An 18,149-nucleotide genomic window follows, 5' to 3' on the forward strand; every position below is an offset into this window, starting at 1 on the left:
TCCCGCTTATTTACTCAACTGATTACGTTGTGGCCCTTGCCTCTTCAAAAATGCCATAAATTTACATAGTGGTATTAATCTAATTAGAATTCCTACTGTTTCAGTTTAAGGATTGCCGAGATTGAAATAGAAAACTACCTAGGGCAATGATTGCTCCTTAATTAAATATTTCCATACTCTTCTCTCATCCCACATCCCCCCATTTATTATAGATAGGGAAGATAGTCTGGCAATGAATTGGGGTTTAAATGTCAGTATACAAGCACATGGAGCACCTTTTCTTGCTACGGTTAATGTGCCTCGGGCCGTGACTGGGTCATTTGTTGTGTGATTTAGAATCTGATTTAAATTGGGGTAAGAGTGTGTTGTCTTTGATGGAGAAGAATGTAAAAAGCCGTTGATCCAGGGTAAAACGGAGAGAACGGGACAGTTATGGAAGATTTTTACAATAAATTGCACTATTCAGGTGTACATATCCTGTAATATTTAGTGAGAATGATTCACTTCCACTCCTTTGCAATGACTGAAATGTATAAATAACTCATTTAGCCATGTCCAGGAGTGTCAAACACACCTCACTAGGGAAGCGGATTGTATTTAGCACTCCAAACTTCTCCACAAGAAGAGAGGGAAGGAAAGTGTAGCCCATTGTGTCGGCCCTGAAAAAAAACTTGATTAGCATCTGAATATGAACGGATTAAATTAGCATGGAGAGCGTGGCCATACGGGCAGCGCGTCTGCCGCCGCCCAAAGCTTCATGGATAAGGTTGATGACGAGTGACACGAAGGGGGAATAAGGAGATACTGGGGGTACTGAAAAGGGAAGACACCCCTGGACAAAAGGAAAGATACCTTAATGGCCCTGGGTGGGCTGTGCCTTAAAATAATGTGCGCCCAGGCTAGAAGAGAGATTTTGAGATCCTGAGGCAGGATCCCGACGGGGGGCCCTGCTTACTCGCAGGAACCAAAGAGTGAGCAGCAGGAGGTCGTCGGACAGACCCTACTGTTGGCCTTGGGTGGCGTCGTCTTTTATTTCAAAGGCTGTAATCATAAAAGTCACAGAAAGTTGGCAGTGGTTACCTGCTGATATTTTGCTCATTATTTCAAAGTCAACGGTACACTAACGAGGTTGATTTGACATGAATAAAACATAAAAGTCCCAAAGAAAAAATGATTACTATCAGGGCTTAGCGACAGATGTGTTTTTGTGTGAACTAAATCAACATTGTACTGTCCGCCGCTTGCTTCTAGTTACCTGCTGTGTTAAGTTGCTGGTGTACTGTATTTTGATGAGCATTGATTCATCGGTGGGCCCCCAACAAAAAAAACATTCAAGCTAGTTATTGTTGCCAGGGTAACAAATGCCTTCAAGCTACACAATGAGCTCAGCTAACTTGCCACGTGTTCATTTGTTTTGCAATAATGTCTTTTGTTCACCATTAAGCTAGAACCACCATTCCCGCTGTTTGAGCCCAGCACTGTATGCTGAACTAACCTAGCGTAGCCAAATCGCTTCTCCTCCATTAGTTGGCAACATTGACAAATCCCCTATTTGCTCTTGTGTGGTATTAAGAGGCCCGCTATTTCCGTAGCCGCACATCCCTCATTCTGAATGGACAGCTTCTCTCAGCACAATGGTAAATTGGTCAATTAAAGCGGCGGTGGGATTGAATTAAGCCCCAGCCTCTGATCTCGCTCAAAAGGAGGGGTCCTGGCTGGAAACGATCACTTACAGTGCGCACCTGACAAACGAGCGGCCCTAATTGATCCAAATGAATCCACGTCAGGGTTTGATGGAATCGTGTATTCGCTCCATCTCAGAGCTCAAGAGTTAAAGCCCTAATTTTTCATGCAGATGAGAGGAATGTCTGTTGGCATTTTGCGCGGCGTTAAAACGCAATCGGGTGCTACTCGGGAGTCTACGCTTCATAAAGAGAGGCGCAAACTCACACCTGGCAGGTCGTGGTTGAACGCAAACCCTCCTGTATCTCAAACGCCTCCACACGCTCTTTTATTGTTATAGATCCAGACTTGCTTTCCTCACTGTATTGTAGTAAATATTCTCATATGCTCAAATGCTCCCTCAAACCATTACAGCTACATTAGTCACACAGAATAAATTCAGAAAACTACAGTAAGCTGTGCAGTTAAAGTAAAAAATAATTGTTGCATTAGATAAAGCTGCACACATAAATTGGGTACAAAGAGGTGTAGCTCCTCTCTCGGGCTGATCGAGTACCAGTAACATGAAGCTGTGTTGATAGACTGCATACTTCAGCCCGTCTGGCTTTCCTTCACAGTTCCCCTTAGATGCGAATACATACACACACACACTCTTCCTCGCACACACTTTCTGACTTTCAACCTAATGTTTCCTCCTTCTCCCATGAGACTTTCACGCAGAGCCCCGCGGGCTACAACCCCCCTCTGCCCCCCATCCCTATTTTCCAGCCTCCCTCTCTCCCACGATACCTGGCGTCTAAAGCGCTCTCAGGGAAATCCACCTGCTTTTGATCTCGTCCTCTCTCTCTCTTTGGCTTCTCTTCTTTCACCCATCTTTCTCTTTCAGCCCGTCTATCTGCACCTCGCCTCAGCTAAAGCAGGTGAATTTAAAATGGTGGAGCGCTCTTAGCCCCGTGGATGAAAGAGAGCTTTAGACAAAGAACAGGGGCGAGAGCTTTTAAAAAGGAGACGACAGCAAATGAAAGGGATGGATAGAGCGAGAGAGTCAGAGACGGAGGGACAGAAAGAAAGGCCCGGGGCTGAATGGATGGAGGAAGTGACACAGCAGAAGTAGAAAAAGAGAAGGGAGGAATATACGCAGAGAGTAGGCTGATTGTGAGTAAGATCATGGAACATATAGAGGGGGAGCTAGCGATGTTGGGATTGATCCAAGAAGGAAGTGAGCGGGAGAAAGATGTCACATTGCTAAACTCCAGTTTATCAGCTCATAATGTATTTTACAATATTGCACCACCTCATTCAGTCCTGTTTTCTGCCATCACTTTGCTCTGTCAAGTGAAGCGTTGATGCAGTCAGATCAAAAATTCAAACCGAATTCTGGTAACCATCAGTGACCCTGGAGACTCCTTCACCGTCGTCTCCCGCCTCTCTCTGTTCTAGCTGCCTCTCCTGTGTGAACGGCTCGTTCCCATGCCACTGGTGCAAGTACCGCCACATGTGCACCCAAAACGCCAACGACTGCTCTTTCCAGGAGGGACGCGTCAACATCTCTGAGGTAAGACTCTCACCGCATAGTGCTTGCATATTGCTTGCATATTGACAACAGTGCATTTTATAGAACGGATGCAATGTCCATTTCCCCTCAACGTAAGTGTGGGACAATTCCGATTCCCAATTGTTTCTCAAGAGCTTTTATTTCTTATAGTCGTGCTGAATGTAACAAGCAAATCTGCTGTTTTTCACTTATGGTGTGGCTGATCATAAAGTAAAAGCTTGGTCCCCCCCCACATGCAAGCACAAATGTGAGCAACACTGGAACAATTTGCACTACATAACCAAATGCACACAAACACACAGACCTTTACCCTCGCACCTTCTGTGGCCTTCGCCTCGGGGTTTCCTCACATCCCCCTGCTGTGTGTGTCTGCTGTCTGTTTGTGTAGCAGTGGCTCTTGGCATAGTGACAACAGCTTGTTTACCATCCAGCAATAATTCTGTTGTGGCCCATAAGGCCATAAGCAGGCCGGAATAAACGGCTGTCTATGGAAATGCTGCCTTGTTCTTACATAGCCAAATGCTGCATTAGCATAAAAGCTAATATCAATCGTGCCGAGCGGCGGCTGCAGCGGGTGACATGCGAGGCATAACAAGTGTGTGTCAACTGCTGGAGTGTATACAAGGATATTGGTGATGGACACACAGCGGAGCACTGCTTTCATTGTGCTATTCTCTTTTCGTTCACTCTTATACTTGCCAACCACACTCTTGCATATATTGAGAGGTGCAAAAAAAATGCTTTCAGATACATATCTTCTCAATGGACTAATTGGTGTAAATCCACCACACTCCCAAGTGACTGACAGTCGTACGTTTTCTTTATCGTATTGATGCCGCACACACATAAATGTACAAATACACACAAGCAGACGCACCATCCAACCCATATCTGTTTGTGTTTGTGGTCTGAATCTCCCCGTTATCTCTGTGCAGAATAAAGCCCCCCCCCCCCCCGACCCCCTGCTGGCCGGCATGAATCACCGGCCTTTATTAATTGGTCAACCTTTATCCAATTACTTTCCCTTTTATCTCGCCCCTCAACCGGAGCTGTGTAGAATCCCAAACACGAGCGTGCTAAACCACAGCCTCCGTTCCAATCCAAAACAACACAAGGGCCCAGCCTTCACGCCTCACAGAGCTAATGTTAGCGGATTAGTGAGCCCATCTGCAAGACACGGGGAGAGCGCTGGCTAGCACGCTCCTAGCTGAGAGAGGTCAGAAAGGCAACGGGTGGATAAACAGGAAAGGCCTGCAGTGATGAACGAAGAATGGCGTGAAAAGAAGTTATAGTGAATATTGTAACGGGAGGTGTCAGAGGGCGTAACATTTGACGACACCTGATTTATTACATTTAGGCATTGGATGTCAAATACTTTGAACATCTCCCTTCAACACAACGCTGCGCCCGCCTACTCAGGGTCAATGTATCAATATGTTTTGGCTGAAGTATGTTTTTGAGGTAGAAGTTTAGTTTAAACCAGGATGAAGAAAAATAAGAGACAGCTTGGCAAAGGGAAGGAGACAAATGGACAAAGAGATTGAGGGAGGGAGACAGCAGGAAGAAAGACAGGATAGACAGACCGGCTGACAGCGGCATGTGGACTGAGACCTCTCCTGTCACCTCCTCTGCCCAAAGAAACCTCGGACCTCATGCTCCACTAGAGAATCCATCATCTGCGCACACACACACAGTCATTCATCAACCTTATCCTAGCTGTCATATCCATTCGATTCCCCAACAAGTACAGTTCTTCCTGTAGGCTAGACTTATCCTTCTCCTATCTCCCCCCCCACCCTGTCCCTCACCACCTTGGTGCTCATTCACCCCATTTTTTCCTCGCACTTTCTCCTCTTCCCCTTGCCGACTGTGTGTTGGGATTATAAACAGTTAAATAATCGAGTAAGGGTCTTTCTTCCTTAATAGCTTATTGTTCTTGAGGATTGTTCTTTATCTGCCGGTGGAGAGGCAATAGGTTTGCATGCCCTCGTGTGTGTGTGTGTGTGTGTGTGTGTGTGTGTGTGTGTGTGTGTGTGTGTGTGTGTACACATGCTTGCAACCTTAATGTAGGTCTCAAACGATCCTTTTTCATGTGTTCAACAATGACTACAAATAGTGGTGTTAAACATAAGAGTGAAGTGGGTTCTCGTGATAGCAGACATTTCACTCAGACCTTTGCTGCTTCCTCCTGCAGTAGAATGCAACAGACAGGATTAAAAAAGGCTCTTGGTAAGACTGATCAAAGGCCAAATAGAGGTTTTCAAACAGGGTTAAGAGATGGCTGCTCCCCAAGTCTGACTCTGAGTAGACAGTAAAGCAAAGAGAAAATGCAGCAACAGCTGGTCAGATGTCCAAGTGTAGGGATCAAGACCAAGGTTAACAGCAGGACTTTGAATATGCTTTTATACCCCAGCATAATATCTCCTTTAAAGCTTCAATGTTTAATCTTCTGTTTCTTTACTACCTTAAATGCTAAAAATGAAAAAAAAAATTGATTGTTGTCATTTAATAAACATCCATAAGCATTAATGTCGTCATTCTGAATACAACAAACATTTTAACAGTAAATATTCCGTCCTCCCATCCTTATTTTTCCCCCTCTTCAAGGGCTTAGCCCTTGATATATCACCTACAGTATCTGAATTTTTGTAACTATGGCAACCCAGATGGGTCGGCGTTTTACCAACAAGGACGCCCCCCCCCCACTGCTTTCTTTTATGTTCCCCTCTCACACAACCAGCCATTTGTTTGACCAAATAAAATTGTATGGACAAAGTTAATGTCTTTGTGCAATTGTCATGCAAAGAAATAGTAACTTAAAGTAAATCTAATCCGATAGGAGTTTGTTTTGGTGAACGGATTGTTTCAGATGTAGAGCTAAAGAAATGGATCAACATACTTCGTGGAGGAGTTTATAAATATAATGAGTGACATTTACAAATCAAATATGCATGAATCAACAAACACATTCTCAAATTAAGAAGCGACCGGGTGGAAAATTACGCTAGAGAAGAGAAGTTACTTATCATGAAAACAAAAAAAGAAAGAGTGAAGGAAGTCTCCCTGCTTCCTTCATTCGTGTATTAGATCATCCCTCTCTTCCTTTCCCTCATTTCCTTATTAAGGAACTTGATTGACATTTCTTCCCCCACTTTTATCTCATTCTTTCACCTTCTCCTGCTTTCCTTCTTTCTCCTTCCACACCCCTGAGGAGAAAGTGCCGTTCTGAGCCAAAGCCTCCACGAGTGCCTGCCAGGGTTCGGGGTGGTTGGGCTCAGCTATGTTAAGACATGCTTACGTGTTTGTTTTGCTGCAAAGCAAGGCTCAGTCTCACTTGAGCAATCAAGGCGGCGGTTAACTTGATTGAGATTTGTGGGCACAGGGCTTTTCTTTCCCTCCCCTAAACACTCTGGCTGTCGCTTTTTGCCGTCTCCCAATTTCACTTCCCTCTGTTTTTTTTTTTAATTTGTCATTTGGGGTTTTAAATGAACACAGCAGACAGGTTTTCTTATTCGTTAAACAATGCTGCTATTGTTTATTCAGGCTTTAGGGCCAGACTGAGGAAAGTCCAAGATTAATGGTCATCACATTCAGAATGTAAAAAAAATCTCCCGGATGTGGTTACGTGGTTTGCTTTCATGTTCAAACTCCTCTTTTCTCTCATGATGTACTGTAGATATTATAAACACGATTCTGTTGTTTCTTTTCTATGTCCCAAGGAATGTGTGGCGCCCGTGATTCTCCCTCTTTTATAAACTCACCTTCCACTCGTCCTCCTACTGTCCGCTCTCTGCATGGACGCACAATGGGTTAAACGATGTCACTATGTCCTATTCAATCATGTCCCTCTCCTCCGCCGTCCCCCTCTTGCTGCTTCACGTGTGGTTGTGTGCGTGGAAACTTTGAAAGCAATAGATTGATTTTTTTTTTGCTTATCCTTTTACTTGCCAAGTTAAGGATATATGGTTTTAATTAGTGAGCTTCAAAGATGCTTGTAGGCAGATCTCTTTGGCCTTTGAACGGATCCATGGCCGGCTGTCTCTGCTAAGCTAAGCTATCTGGTTGTTTGATGTTTGCTCTTATTTACCCTGCAGATATGAGATTGGTATCAATCCTCTTTTGGCAAGAAAGCAAATAACGTTGAACTATTCTGGTGAATACGCTCATATAAACTTTAGACACAGTATAAATAATCATCAGTTCGTCGAGGCATCACTGCGGTTCTGCTGATATTCACACTCGAGCCCCGCTGTCGGCTGCCAATTACACAAATGTAATGTTAGTGTATGACACGCCGTCCCTAGACACAGCATTAATAAGGGAGCGTCGACACAAGCTGCACTCTGAGCAAAGCAAAACAATACGCATGAATATATTTTTCTCAAGCCCTGTCTTTCTCTTACCCATAGCCAAGCCGATACACTTATAGCATACAGCCTGCCCACACGTTCTGGGTAGTCCCAGCACACACATGCTCTCGCTCTCTCTCCACGGCTGAAAGGGTTATTTGTGATGGAGGTGTGAAGGCCCCAGACCGTGACATTCTGGCACACTGTGTTTACCCTGGCTGGTACTCCGACACTGTGCAAAACACACACACACACACACTCCGGAGAAGGACATCCCACACATTGTAGGCCAAGGCCGCTTGAGGGGCCTTGCTGTGTGCACGGTTATACATGTGTGTTTGTCTATGCTGCTTTATAATGTGTGTGTTTGTGTGACTGTCGCTGGTTCTTATCAGGACGAAGCACAAGCAGCAGCACGGAGCTGCAGGGGGCATGTGGGTGAGCGGGAGAGTGGAGAGGACAAGTGGTTGAATAATTTCCACCCCTTCCTTTTTTTTCTCCTTCCCTCTCTCCCTCCTGGTGTCTTTTATCAGATAGGGATGTCTGTCTTCTCCTCTCATCATCCTCCTTTATTTTTTTTATTTTTTACCCCCTTTCACTTCCCATACTTTGCCTTCACCCAGATCATGTTTCAGCAGGTCTTTTGCCCTTTTCTGCCTACTGTTTCCATCTGTCCTTCTAGCCTCATCTATCTCAGTTCCTCTATTTTCAGACAAAACTGACTATTTATTAGTTCACTTCATTGCGTCCGTCCAATAAGTGGTGTTCGGTGCATCGTGGAACATGCCTCATATTAAGGGTACATGTATATGTGCCTAAGCCGTATTTGATGAAATATAAACAATGTTTAGAAGGAAGGAGGAACAAATGAATGAGAAAATGCAGTTCTTCAAAACAATGTAGTTCTTCAGTGCTTCCTTTATTTCACAAGCACAAAAACAAAGACAGACTGGGGTGCTGTAATTGAGACCAGATGTAAACCGAGAAAGATGGGGGGGGAAGTATACAAAGGAAGGGAGGCAAAGAGAGCCTTGGCAGCAACAAGCGGCAGATTACATCCAGAGTGACGGAATTTCTTTCCCAAATGTGCTCCATGGTTGAATGGAAGGGAGGGAGGGACAGATTGAGGAAGTGTAGGCGACAGGCTGAAGTAACCACATGCGTCCTTTGCCAGTTGGATCGTTGTCGGGCCTTGGTGGTCCAGCGTTTAACCCGTGGTTTGTTAGCGGTGCACCTCCTTCAGCTGCTCCTAGCAATGCTCCCAGTGTTTGTGAACGTTCTCAGGAAACTTGTGGGTGACTCAATACTCACATGTCCACCATGGGGGAATCGGAGCAGGATTGTAAAAGGTGTTTTGGCAAACTTGACAAAAAACACATTTTTGTTTGGGATGAATTGAGGAAATGCAAGCGCTTTTTGAGTTGTGCTTATATAATTCAGCCCCTCAATGAAGTTCTCCTTGGGTGCGTGCGTGTATACTTCCGCAAGGATTCCACTGTTTGTACCAGTGAAAGAAATGAGCGAGAGCAGAGATTTGGATTTGGTCTCTTGTGTGCACAGATGCGTTGGTAGGCTCACGCACATTCACGGTCTGTCACATATCCATGCAGATGTTTCATCTCTCCTCTCTCTGGCTATTTTTAACCTTACATTTTCCGCAGCTTATCTTCATTTGTTTCCCCCTCTCGTCCAGCTCTTCCTTATGTTTTTTCCCGAAGGGTTCCTTTAAATTCCCTCACCTACTGTTGAAGCATCCTCATCGTGCATCAATCCCTGACTAGCAGCTCAGCAAATTCAGCTTTAAGTGTTTATGTAGTTTTGAAGGACACTGTGTTGGACTAATTGGTTAAAAAGCGTTAATCCTGATATGACATTGAGGACATTTGAAGCAGTTGAGCTGCGCACTGGCAAATGCGAGACTACGGTACAACTTTGCTTCTAGGTTACTCTCTCCTTGATGTAAATCCTTTGCCCCCGGCAATGCCGTCTGATTTATTTTGTATCATCCTGGCTACAGCAACATGCTCGGTGTGGCTTAATGAAGAGCAGTAAAGACCATGCTCACACACACTGATGTGATGAAACGATAACTGCACGGAGGTTTGCAGCCCGAGTGCTCGAGTGTCTCTTAGCGTTTGTGTGCAAGTGTGTCCTCGTGTCAGTGACGGGTCGCTGTGGTTAAATTATTCAGGCTGTGTGAAATCTTCATTTCCGCAGCCCTCACAGTCAGCCCCTGCCGATGGTGAGCCCCGATGAATATTGCGTTTTGCCCATCACCCCCTGTGTGTGTCAGCGAGAGGAAGAGATAAATGCAGAGTCACAAGGGAGAAAGACGTGACGGCAGCTGGAGACGGATGAATCCCGCAGAAGTGAGCGGAAGAAAAGTCAAACTCCAAAGTGCAGGCAGGAGCTGATATGGAGAGGGAGTGTGATCGGGGACACAGCGACAGCCTGCTGGGATGGCGAGGCGTCAGGCAGAAAATGTAAACTGTAGCGGGCTGCGACGTCCACACTCACAAGAGCAGCTTACTGCCTCCGTCGTGTTGGGCTTTCGCCAAGCTGTTTAAGGAAAGTGGCCTGCAGTGATGTTGGATGTCCAGCCTCCCTTTGACTGACACAACTGGCTTCCTGTGGAATCCCACGATGGTCAGTGACATGCAAGCTTCGGGGACTGGGAGGTGGACGCTGGGTGTCGCCAGAATGTATGGCCCAGAGGACCGTTCCATGGGTTTCTTTTCCCCACCACACCACATAGCTCATGCATTTCCTCATTTCCTCCGCATTAAACTGAGTGAAAGACCTAAATGGGCCAAATGTATGATTTCATAAGTCTGGCCGGAGCAATCGTTTCGTACACAGATATTGCATCCAACAAGTTGTACTTTGGGGTCCTCATGTACTAACGCTTTTGCGGCCACTTCAGGCATCTTTGGCTCACAACGTGCGCGTAAGAGCATGGCGAGGTATCTACAAACAAGCCGCACTGAGGTGAAAGCGCAGACTGCCTGTCGCCGAAACTGAAAGGGGAAGAAATCAAAGATTACATTGAATCTCACTCAGGGTTCACATTCCATTTCAGCAGTTGTTAAACTCCACGCTACATTACAATTATTGGCATCTGGATCATTTTAAACAGTCATAGCAGAGCAGTGGGAATATCGCAGTCTGCACTCGTATCACAGCACAAGTACTTCACGCTTTGCTACAGATCACTACAATACACCAGTAATGCCCAGATAACACGTCACTGAAATGTCCTTTTCGCTGTTTTGACTTTGGCGGATCCGTGATAGAAAGAGAGGAGGACGTCCGTTCAATGTGCGGTATTGTGGGCGGAGAAAGGCGCGGATTACGTGATGAGCTGCAGGATTCCTGCATACGGCGTAAGCTGAAGCATCACAGCGAGCGCGTTCTGCGTGTTTTTCTTGGTGCTGATAGCGCTACGTTTGCAAATGTACGTACATGAGGGCCTGAGTGTTTTATCTGCCTCCAATATCTCTATCAAAGCGTCGCTCAGGCACGTCTTGTCATAACAAGGTTATTATGTTACCGGCGGCGTCTTTAAACCACTGTGAAGTGTGAATGAAGCATCGTGTTCTCAGCACAGTGCGGTAGGTTGTTGCTCCGGTCGTGGAGGTACTGAAATATCTTTGCCCTTATGTTGTTTTCTAAGTGCCACCAATCAGTGTTTTTTTGGTCTTTTTGTTCTTCCTCTGAAGGAATACTGGGGGAAAAATTGCAATTTGAAAAACCCTTTGTACACTTATCAGGAACCTTTCCTGCCTTGATGGTCTTTTAACACTCGTTGGAATAAAAGTGTACAGTAAATTGCGTGTGCAAAGGAGCCGCGGGTTTGGTGCCAAGAAAAGCTACGTGTAAGCGTCACTAATTTTGGTCAGTATGCACAGATTCAGTGTATTTTAGTGCCAAGTCATTGTGTGCGGAGAGGGGAAGAAACCTTGGCAGCAGACAGGAGAGCCAACCGGCCCCTCGAATCAAGGTTTGTCTTTGAAAAGCTGAGGAGTACAAGGCTCGATCGCTGCTGACGCATCTGGGTTAGAATGATAACAGGGTACCAGGAGTCTCCTCCCTGTTTAGTACTGAGATTGTATGTATACGAGGAACATATATGGAGGTCGAGCTCCGGCTTCGTGAGACTTTGATAATCCACAGGGAATAACATTCATGACACGCATTCCCCGGCATCTCGCTTTAATTCAAACATTCAAATTCTTTGCTCCCTCACTTTTCCCATTTACTCTTCTTCTTTCTCTGTCTTTCTCTCCCCCCTGGCCCCCCCCCAGGCGATAAAACGTGGGCGGACAATCTCACAGTCCCTTTAAATCTTCAAAGTCCCTTTTCTTCCTTCTCTTCTATTGCTCTGGCACTGTTCTACATGTTCTGCCTTATTAAGTTGTTCCTCTCTCTCTCTCTGTCTGGCCGGTCACTAAAAATCCTTCTGGTTTCCGTCTGCTAATGAGGCTGCCTCAACCCTGGCGTGCATGCATACACACTGTGTCTAACACACACGCACACCAACATGCTTCCCTCTATCGTACCGTACAGCCATTTTACATATTTGCCTCTAATGATAATTGCACACTTGTATCTTGTATATATATATATATTTTTTTACATATAATGATGTCAACAATATTTTTTGGAGATTTTAATTGATGCCTTACATAGAAAAAAAACACTTTTTGTCTTGCTCTTGTCATCCTTGTAGTCGGTATTAGTCCCAAAGAGGTACACACACACACACACACACACACACACACACACACACACACACACACACACACACCAAACCACATGTTTGTCGGCCGGCTGCTACACGGAAGAGAAAGGAATACATGGTTCTAGCTTTGAAATTGTGATGTATGACATGACATTATATGGCATTATATATTCAAGGAATGATTTGGAAGCCGACTTCCATAAATGATGCGGATGGAAATAAAAGCACTCGTGTGCTTATTCATGTATGCTATTTTTCTCAAAAATGGATTCTTAGACGAGCTGTATGTTTCGCCTTGTCACTTTATTCCACCACACTGTCTGACACCATCTCACTGCACATTAAAGCTTTAGTTTTTCTATATATTTACACTTCATGAGGAAAAACTCCTTTGTGATTTGTTTGTTTGTGTCGGTTAGTAAGTTTTCTCTGGGGACCCGGAAAGCAACAACAATTGTGATGCTAAAACTGTTCTCATTGTCGTTTCCCACGGTTACGCCCTGCATGTTACTTTGGAGAAAAGGATCCACCCACTTCCATATATTGTAATTTAATATTAATGTATAGTCGCTTGAAAAAAAAAGAGTAGATGACTCTTTAGTTTAAGGTTACAGACGGCTTTTCTTTTTGGTTTCCTACTCTGTCTCTGTCATAAAGCCTGGGGGGGGGGGGGGGGGGGGTGCATTCACATACCCCCTTAGTCAAGACCTAGTGACACACACACATCCTGTCTCTTATTTGTACCAATGTGCCCCCTCGTTCCTCTGTGGACACCCGTGCCATCTCATCTCTCCCTTGGGCTCGCCATATCGCTTTACTTCATTATTTAGCGTGTTATTTTTTCCCTCTCCCTGATCTATAGTCCCCACATCGCAGAGGCGGCTGATTAATTATGCATGGATGGACTTGGATTGGGGAGTGGGGGGGGACGGGGGGGCTTTAAGAAAACGACCAGACACCCGCATCATTACATATGCACAGTGTTTTTGGAGCTTTATTAATTTATATCTTGTCAGGCTACGCCACAGCCTTCAGAAGTCTTTTGGCGTTTTAATACATTTATTTATTTATATAGAATCCCGCTCTTGCTGTCGTCTTTATCTTCCAACCTCCTCCACCCAAACCCATCTAAGTATATCTTGATTCTAATCTCCCTCACCTTCTTCATATCTACATGCACACACAAACACACGCGCACACTGGCTAACCGACAGTCTCATTATCAGCTCCTGGCAAATGTTAAAAGGTGTTTTGTTCGCTTGCGAGTGGAGATTAGCTCATCCGTCCGCTGAACACTCGTTTCATACATTTTTTTTTTTTTTCTTCTGCCTTTTTTTTTTGGTGTGGAACGGCGTGGTGCGCTACACATCAGAGTGCTTTGGAAATGAACGCAGGCATATTTTAGAAAGGGCTTGAACTAGAATGACAGCTGCTCTGCTTTGAGAAAGCTCCTGGCGACATTCAATCAAAACTGGCAACTGGGTATCTGCGCTGTGATGTCAAAATATATAGGGCAGGCGCTGTAATATTCCTCTTTGTTAGGAATAATGGTTTGGGCTTGTTTTGGTCCCCTTTGTTTTAATCTAGGACGTTTTCATTTGGGTAAAATACACAGTGCATCTTAATAGTCGCATGATTACGCACGCCTTCACTGTTAACTAAGGGAAACAGTGCCTTTAACAGCCGTCTGTTGGGGAAGGCAAACATGGAGAGGTAAGGAAAGCCCTCTGGGTGCTTTGCTTTGACTTGGACGTTTGCCAGCATTAACACACACTCGTTGTCTCAGTATCAGGTACAAACCCACACGTTTACAGCCCAATTCAATCAGTGCTTGAGAGCTTGTTTCACAGTTATTGGGCGACGCTTGTTTTTAAGAATTTTAAATTTAGCCAAGGCAACGTTCTGAACAGTCTCTGCATCTGCAGTGTTAGAAATGCTTATGAAGACGTCAGAATGCAACGACAGAGCAGATGTTTCTGTGCTTTGTTGTGGTGTGTAGAAACCATCTGCGGCGTGCTTTCCTTCACGCATCATTTCCGCTTCACGCACACATGTAACTTTACTATAAAAGGCTCTCACCGGTTACAGCAGACAGAGTGAACCGTATAACGAAGCAAGCTGCTGCTCTGTGCAAAATCAGGTCTTCCTCAGGGCTGTTTTTGTGTGGAGAAACTCGGCTCCTTTAAAACCTGCAGCCGTCACTGAGCCAATTATGGCATGCCACAGATATAGGACAGTAGGTGATGTACTTACATTAAAAAAAAACTAAAAAACACGGATACGCTGCTCCTGAAATCTCACATCTTTCCAAGGTGACCACAGCATCCTTCCTCACAGATGAATTGATAGCTGGGAAGTGGTAAAGTAAAAAGGACCCCTTTAAACGAATATCCCCAGTGAAATATAGTTTCAATTAACGCTACATTATAATTAAAAATCCGGCTGTTTTGCTACCAGTCACAGCTACTGATGAGATAGTTTTCCTTGAAGAGCACTGTACGTGTTATACTTTCCCTCCCTCAATATCCTCCTTCCTAATTCCATCTTTCCATCTTTCCCAGCACCCTTTTCCAACGGTCCTCAATGCAGTAGGATCTGGTATTTAGTGCTTGGTACAATAGCAGTTCTGATTTCTCTTGCAAAATGGCATCAATCAACCATCCCAACAGATCATTCATTGCCATTATAGGAGTTCTGCTTTGTGGCTGGACACCTCAATTTTCTCTCTCCCTTTTTGTTTCCCTCTATCTAGAGAGCAACGTAAACCTCCATATTGCACACGTGTCAGTTGTATTTACTGTATTTTAGCGCTGAATATATAGAAAAGAATGGTTTATGGAAAGAGGACTTCCAGAGAAAACGACAACCAGCCATCTGAGCTGACACAAAGTCAATAGATGGATGAATAAAACATTGGTTAGCTGCAGCTCTCACTAGAGGCTATGCTATCTAGAGTTAGCTCCAGTAGCAGGATGCACAAAACCCCTTTCTGATTTTAAATTGGAACCTTTTGACAATGCAAGCCCGCAGCTTTTGACAAGAGCATTTTTTTTTACCGAGCCGGGACTTCAAAAGCCACAAGTGCAAATGATTCTCTGCTTTCTTCTGTCTCTCTTTCCATTCTATCACTCCCTCCATCCTCGGCCCCCTCCATCCATTTCCAAGTGTCGTCTGAGGCTCCAGGCTGTTAATTAAGTAGGATGTTGTCGTGGGGCTCGGGTACGTGGTTTTGACTGTTGGACGGATGGGATGGGTTAAGAGACAGAAGAAAAGGTGCAGAGGGATTCAGACATTCCTCTAAAATGTCTCCTCTATGTCTTTTGTCTTCTCTGTTGACCCCGTTCATTTTTTTTCTATTTCTTTCTGCTCGATAACTGTCTGAGTTCATTGTTTCACTTTGCTTTGTTCCAAATTAAACCCACCTTCTCTGTTCTTGGTCGCCTCCCGCCCTTTTTTTTTACATGCTTTCACATTCTCGCCTTCTCCCTTTTATCCTTTCTACTTATCCTCATTTTCTCATTCTCTTTCTAACCATCTTTCATTTCCCCTTCCTTTCTTCACTCTCTCCCTTTTCCGCCTCCCCCCCTTGTCATTCCCGTCCTCACTTAGTCCTTTTGAACCATCTATTTTTCCACCCATCACCCACCTTCCTCTTACTTGATCATACCCCAGGTCTTATGTGGCCCCTTCTTCCTCCTCTCTGATTATGTGTTGTGCATGAGTTTGTGTGTGATCAGACACACTAGGCCGGGCTAAGCGGCCTAATGAACAAACTCTGGCATTGTGTTCCGGCCCAGGGGACGCGCTGTAGCTTCTAATGTACAACGGCTCAGAGGAGAGGAGGGGTCGGAAAAATGCACAGACAGGGAGCCAGTTATCTGCTTAAAGGAGAAGCTACAAGATGTGAAGTAGAGAATGTGCAGTGAATATTTTTGTAAGGATGGTTGGCCTCATATCAGGCTTTTTACCTCCTGTCAACATGTTGTCCTGTCCTTCTACTGGACTCTGTCAATTTCAGGCTTTTCTGCCGTCTCGTAACAGCACTTCTAGTTAGTGACCTATTTTTTACTGGCAGAAAGAGGAAGATTGTTTGGTTTGAACACAACAGAAATATGGGTTTGGGTTTGTTATGGGTTTCTTTAGGTTATATTTACCTTAAGGCCACAGTTTCAAACCTCTTTTCCTTTTATGAAAAGAAAGTTTGGTGTCTGGCACTTGTCCCTTTATTATTTGACACAATTAATAGTTTCTCTAGCTTGTGAAATATGTGGTTTGTCCTCAACGATGTGTTTTGTTTTCCTTTTGGATCAAACTGTGACACAGGTTGGGTTAGTTCCACACATGGGGCTCGTATTGTATAAGATCTGTCCCCCGCCCTCCCGTTTCTTCTCCCTCTCTCTCGGATTATCAGTGTTGACGAGATCTGCATCTCTGCCAAACTGTGCCTCGAACACTGTAATGACTTCATTTCTTCCAGTACATGCACACACGCATATCTGGGAAACATTGCATACCGAGTGGACCGACCTTTCTTATTCCGCCTCAGTGAAGGGAACATGTGCAAGCGTAGGCGCACATTAATCCAACTGCACATTAAGAAACTTGTTTGTCCATATGCATCCATGTGAGGACTCACGCCCATCCGGCCGAGGTGCTATGGTGAAAGGGCTCCTTCCAATACCGGGTTTGTGCGTACATGCATGGGTGTGTGTGTGTGTGTGTGTGTGTGTGTGTTTGTAAGCGTGCACACATCACTCGATGATATTGGCCAGAGCTGACAAAGTTCATGAGCTCATTACCTCACTCCTCACATGGCCATAACACACTCCAGCCTATCTTGCTGCCATAACAATGCAGCACTGTTGTGGTGCGAATCGTTTTATTGGGTAGATAGTCCATTGCGAACTTTGTTTGAAAGGCTCTTTTGCTCTAGTGATGTTTTGCAGCATTTATATTTGGTGCAACGCCAGTGGGAGTGTTGCACGACTCTGTAACACACATGTGAAGACGGCATCGCAGCACAGCTCCGTATGATGAGTGTTGTTGTTGCAAATCTGGCTTGAAGTCAAACATCACCCACGACTTGCTTGCCTTTCTTTACTTGTCAACAATTTTATTTATTTCATCACTCCTTGTATTATCTTGCTTGCTCTTCTTACTGCATTTGCACAAGGTTACCCCCGTCCTTCCATAACTGGAGAAAAGAAACTATGAAGCTAAACGTTTTTTTCTTTTTTTTTTGTCCCTGCAGGACTGCCCTCAGATTGTTCCCTCAGCCCAGATCTTCATCCCTGTCGGGGTGACAAAGCCCATCACCTTAGCTGCCAAGAACCTGCCACAGCCCCAGTCAGGACAGAGGAACTACGAGTGCGTCTTCCACATCCAGGGGGAGACTCAAAGTGTCCCCGCCCTGCGCTTCAACAGCACCTCCATCCAGTGCCAGAAAACCGCGGTGAGTAAACATGGCAAACGAGGTAATCCGATCGTATGGGTGGATGCCATAAAGGTCTTATTGTGGTGAAGGACACGACATGTGATAGTGATAGTAGAGGGAGGAAAAAAATGTGGATTGTCTTGTTTACAGAAATAATTTTGTTTATTTGTTTATTAAGGATTCTGGATACAGAACGTTTGGAGAAAATGGTGAATGAAGTAAAAGCTAGTTATTGACAAGTCAAAAGCTCCTGAATACTGGATAGACTGAATCACCGATGCTTTGACTTCTGTAAAGGCTAAAAGCATAGTCATTTACCACTATTACTCTTCACCTAATCAATTGGACTAGGTAACTGAATCAGGACATTGACTCGGCCAGAGTTGA

The 18,149-nt window shown here is 44.8% G+C and overlaps 1 protein-coding gene across 5 annotated transcripts in view; it reads left to right on the plus strand.

Moving 5' to 3' along the window:
• The window catches only part of plxna1b (plexin A1b), a 159,500-nt gene that overhangs the window by 89,025 nt on the left and 52,326 nt on the right, over nucleotides 1-18,149 (plus strand). For all 5 annotated transcript variants that reach the window (XM_040203497.2, XM_040203500.2, XM_040203499.2 and 2 more), the window contains exons 9-10: nucleotides 3,124-3,238; nucleotides 17,580-17,780. In XM_040203497.2, the coding sequence (XP_040059431.2) occupies nucleotides 3,124-3,238; nucleotides 17,580-17,780 (316 nt within the window). The remainder of the gene's footprint in view (nucleotides 1-3,123; nucleotides 3,239-17,579; nucleotides 17,781-18,149) is intronic.

This window comes from Gasterosteus aculeatus, chromosome 17 (genome assembly GCF_964276395.1).
Source record: "Gasterosteus aculeatus chromosome 17, fGasAcu3.hap1.1, whole genome shotgun sequence".
In the NCBI taxonomy this organism is placed as follows: domain Eukaryota; kingdom Metazoa; phylum Chordata; class Actinopteri; order Perciformes; family Gasterosteidae; genus Gasterosteus; species Gasterosteus aculeatus.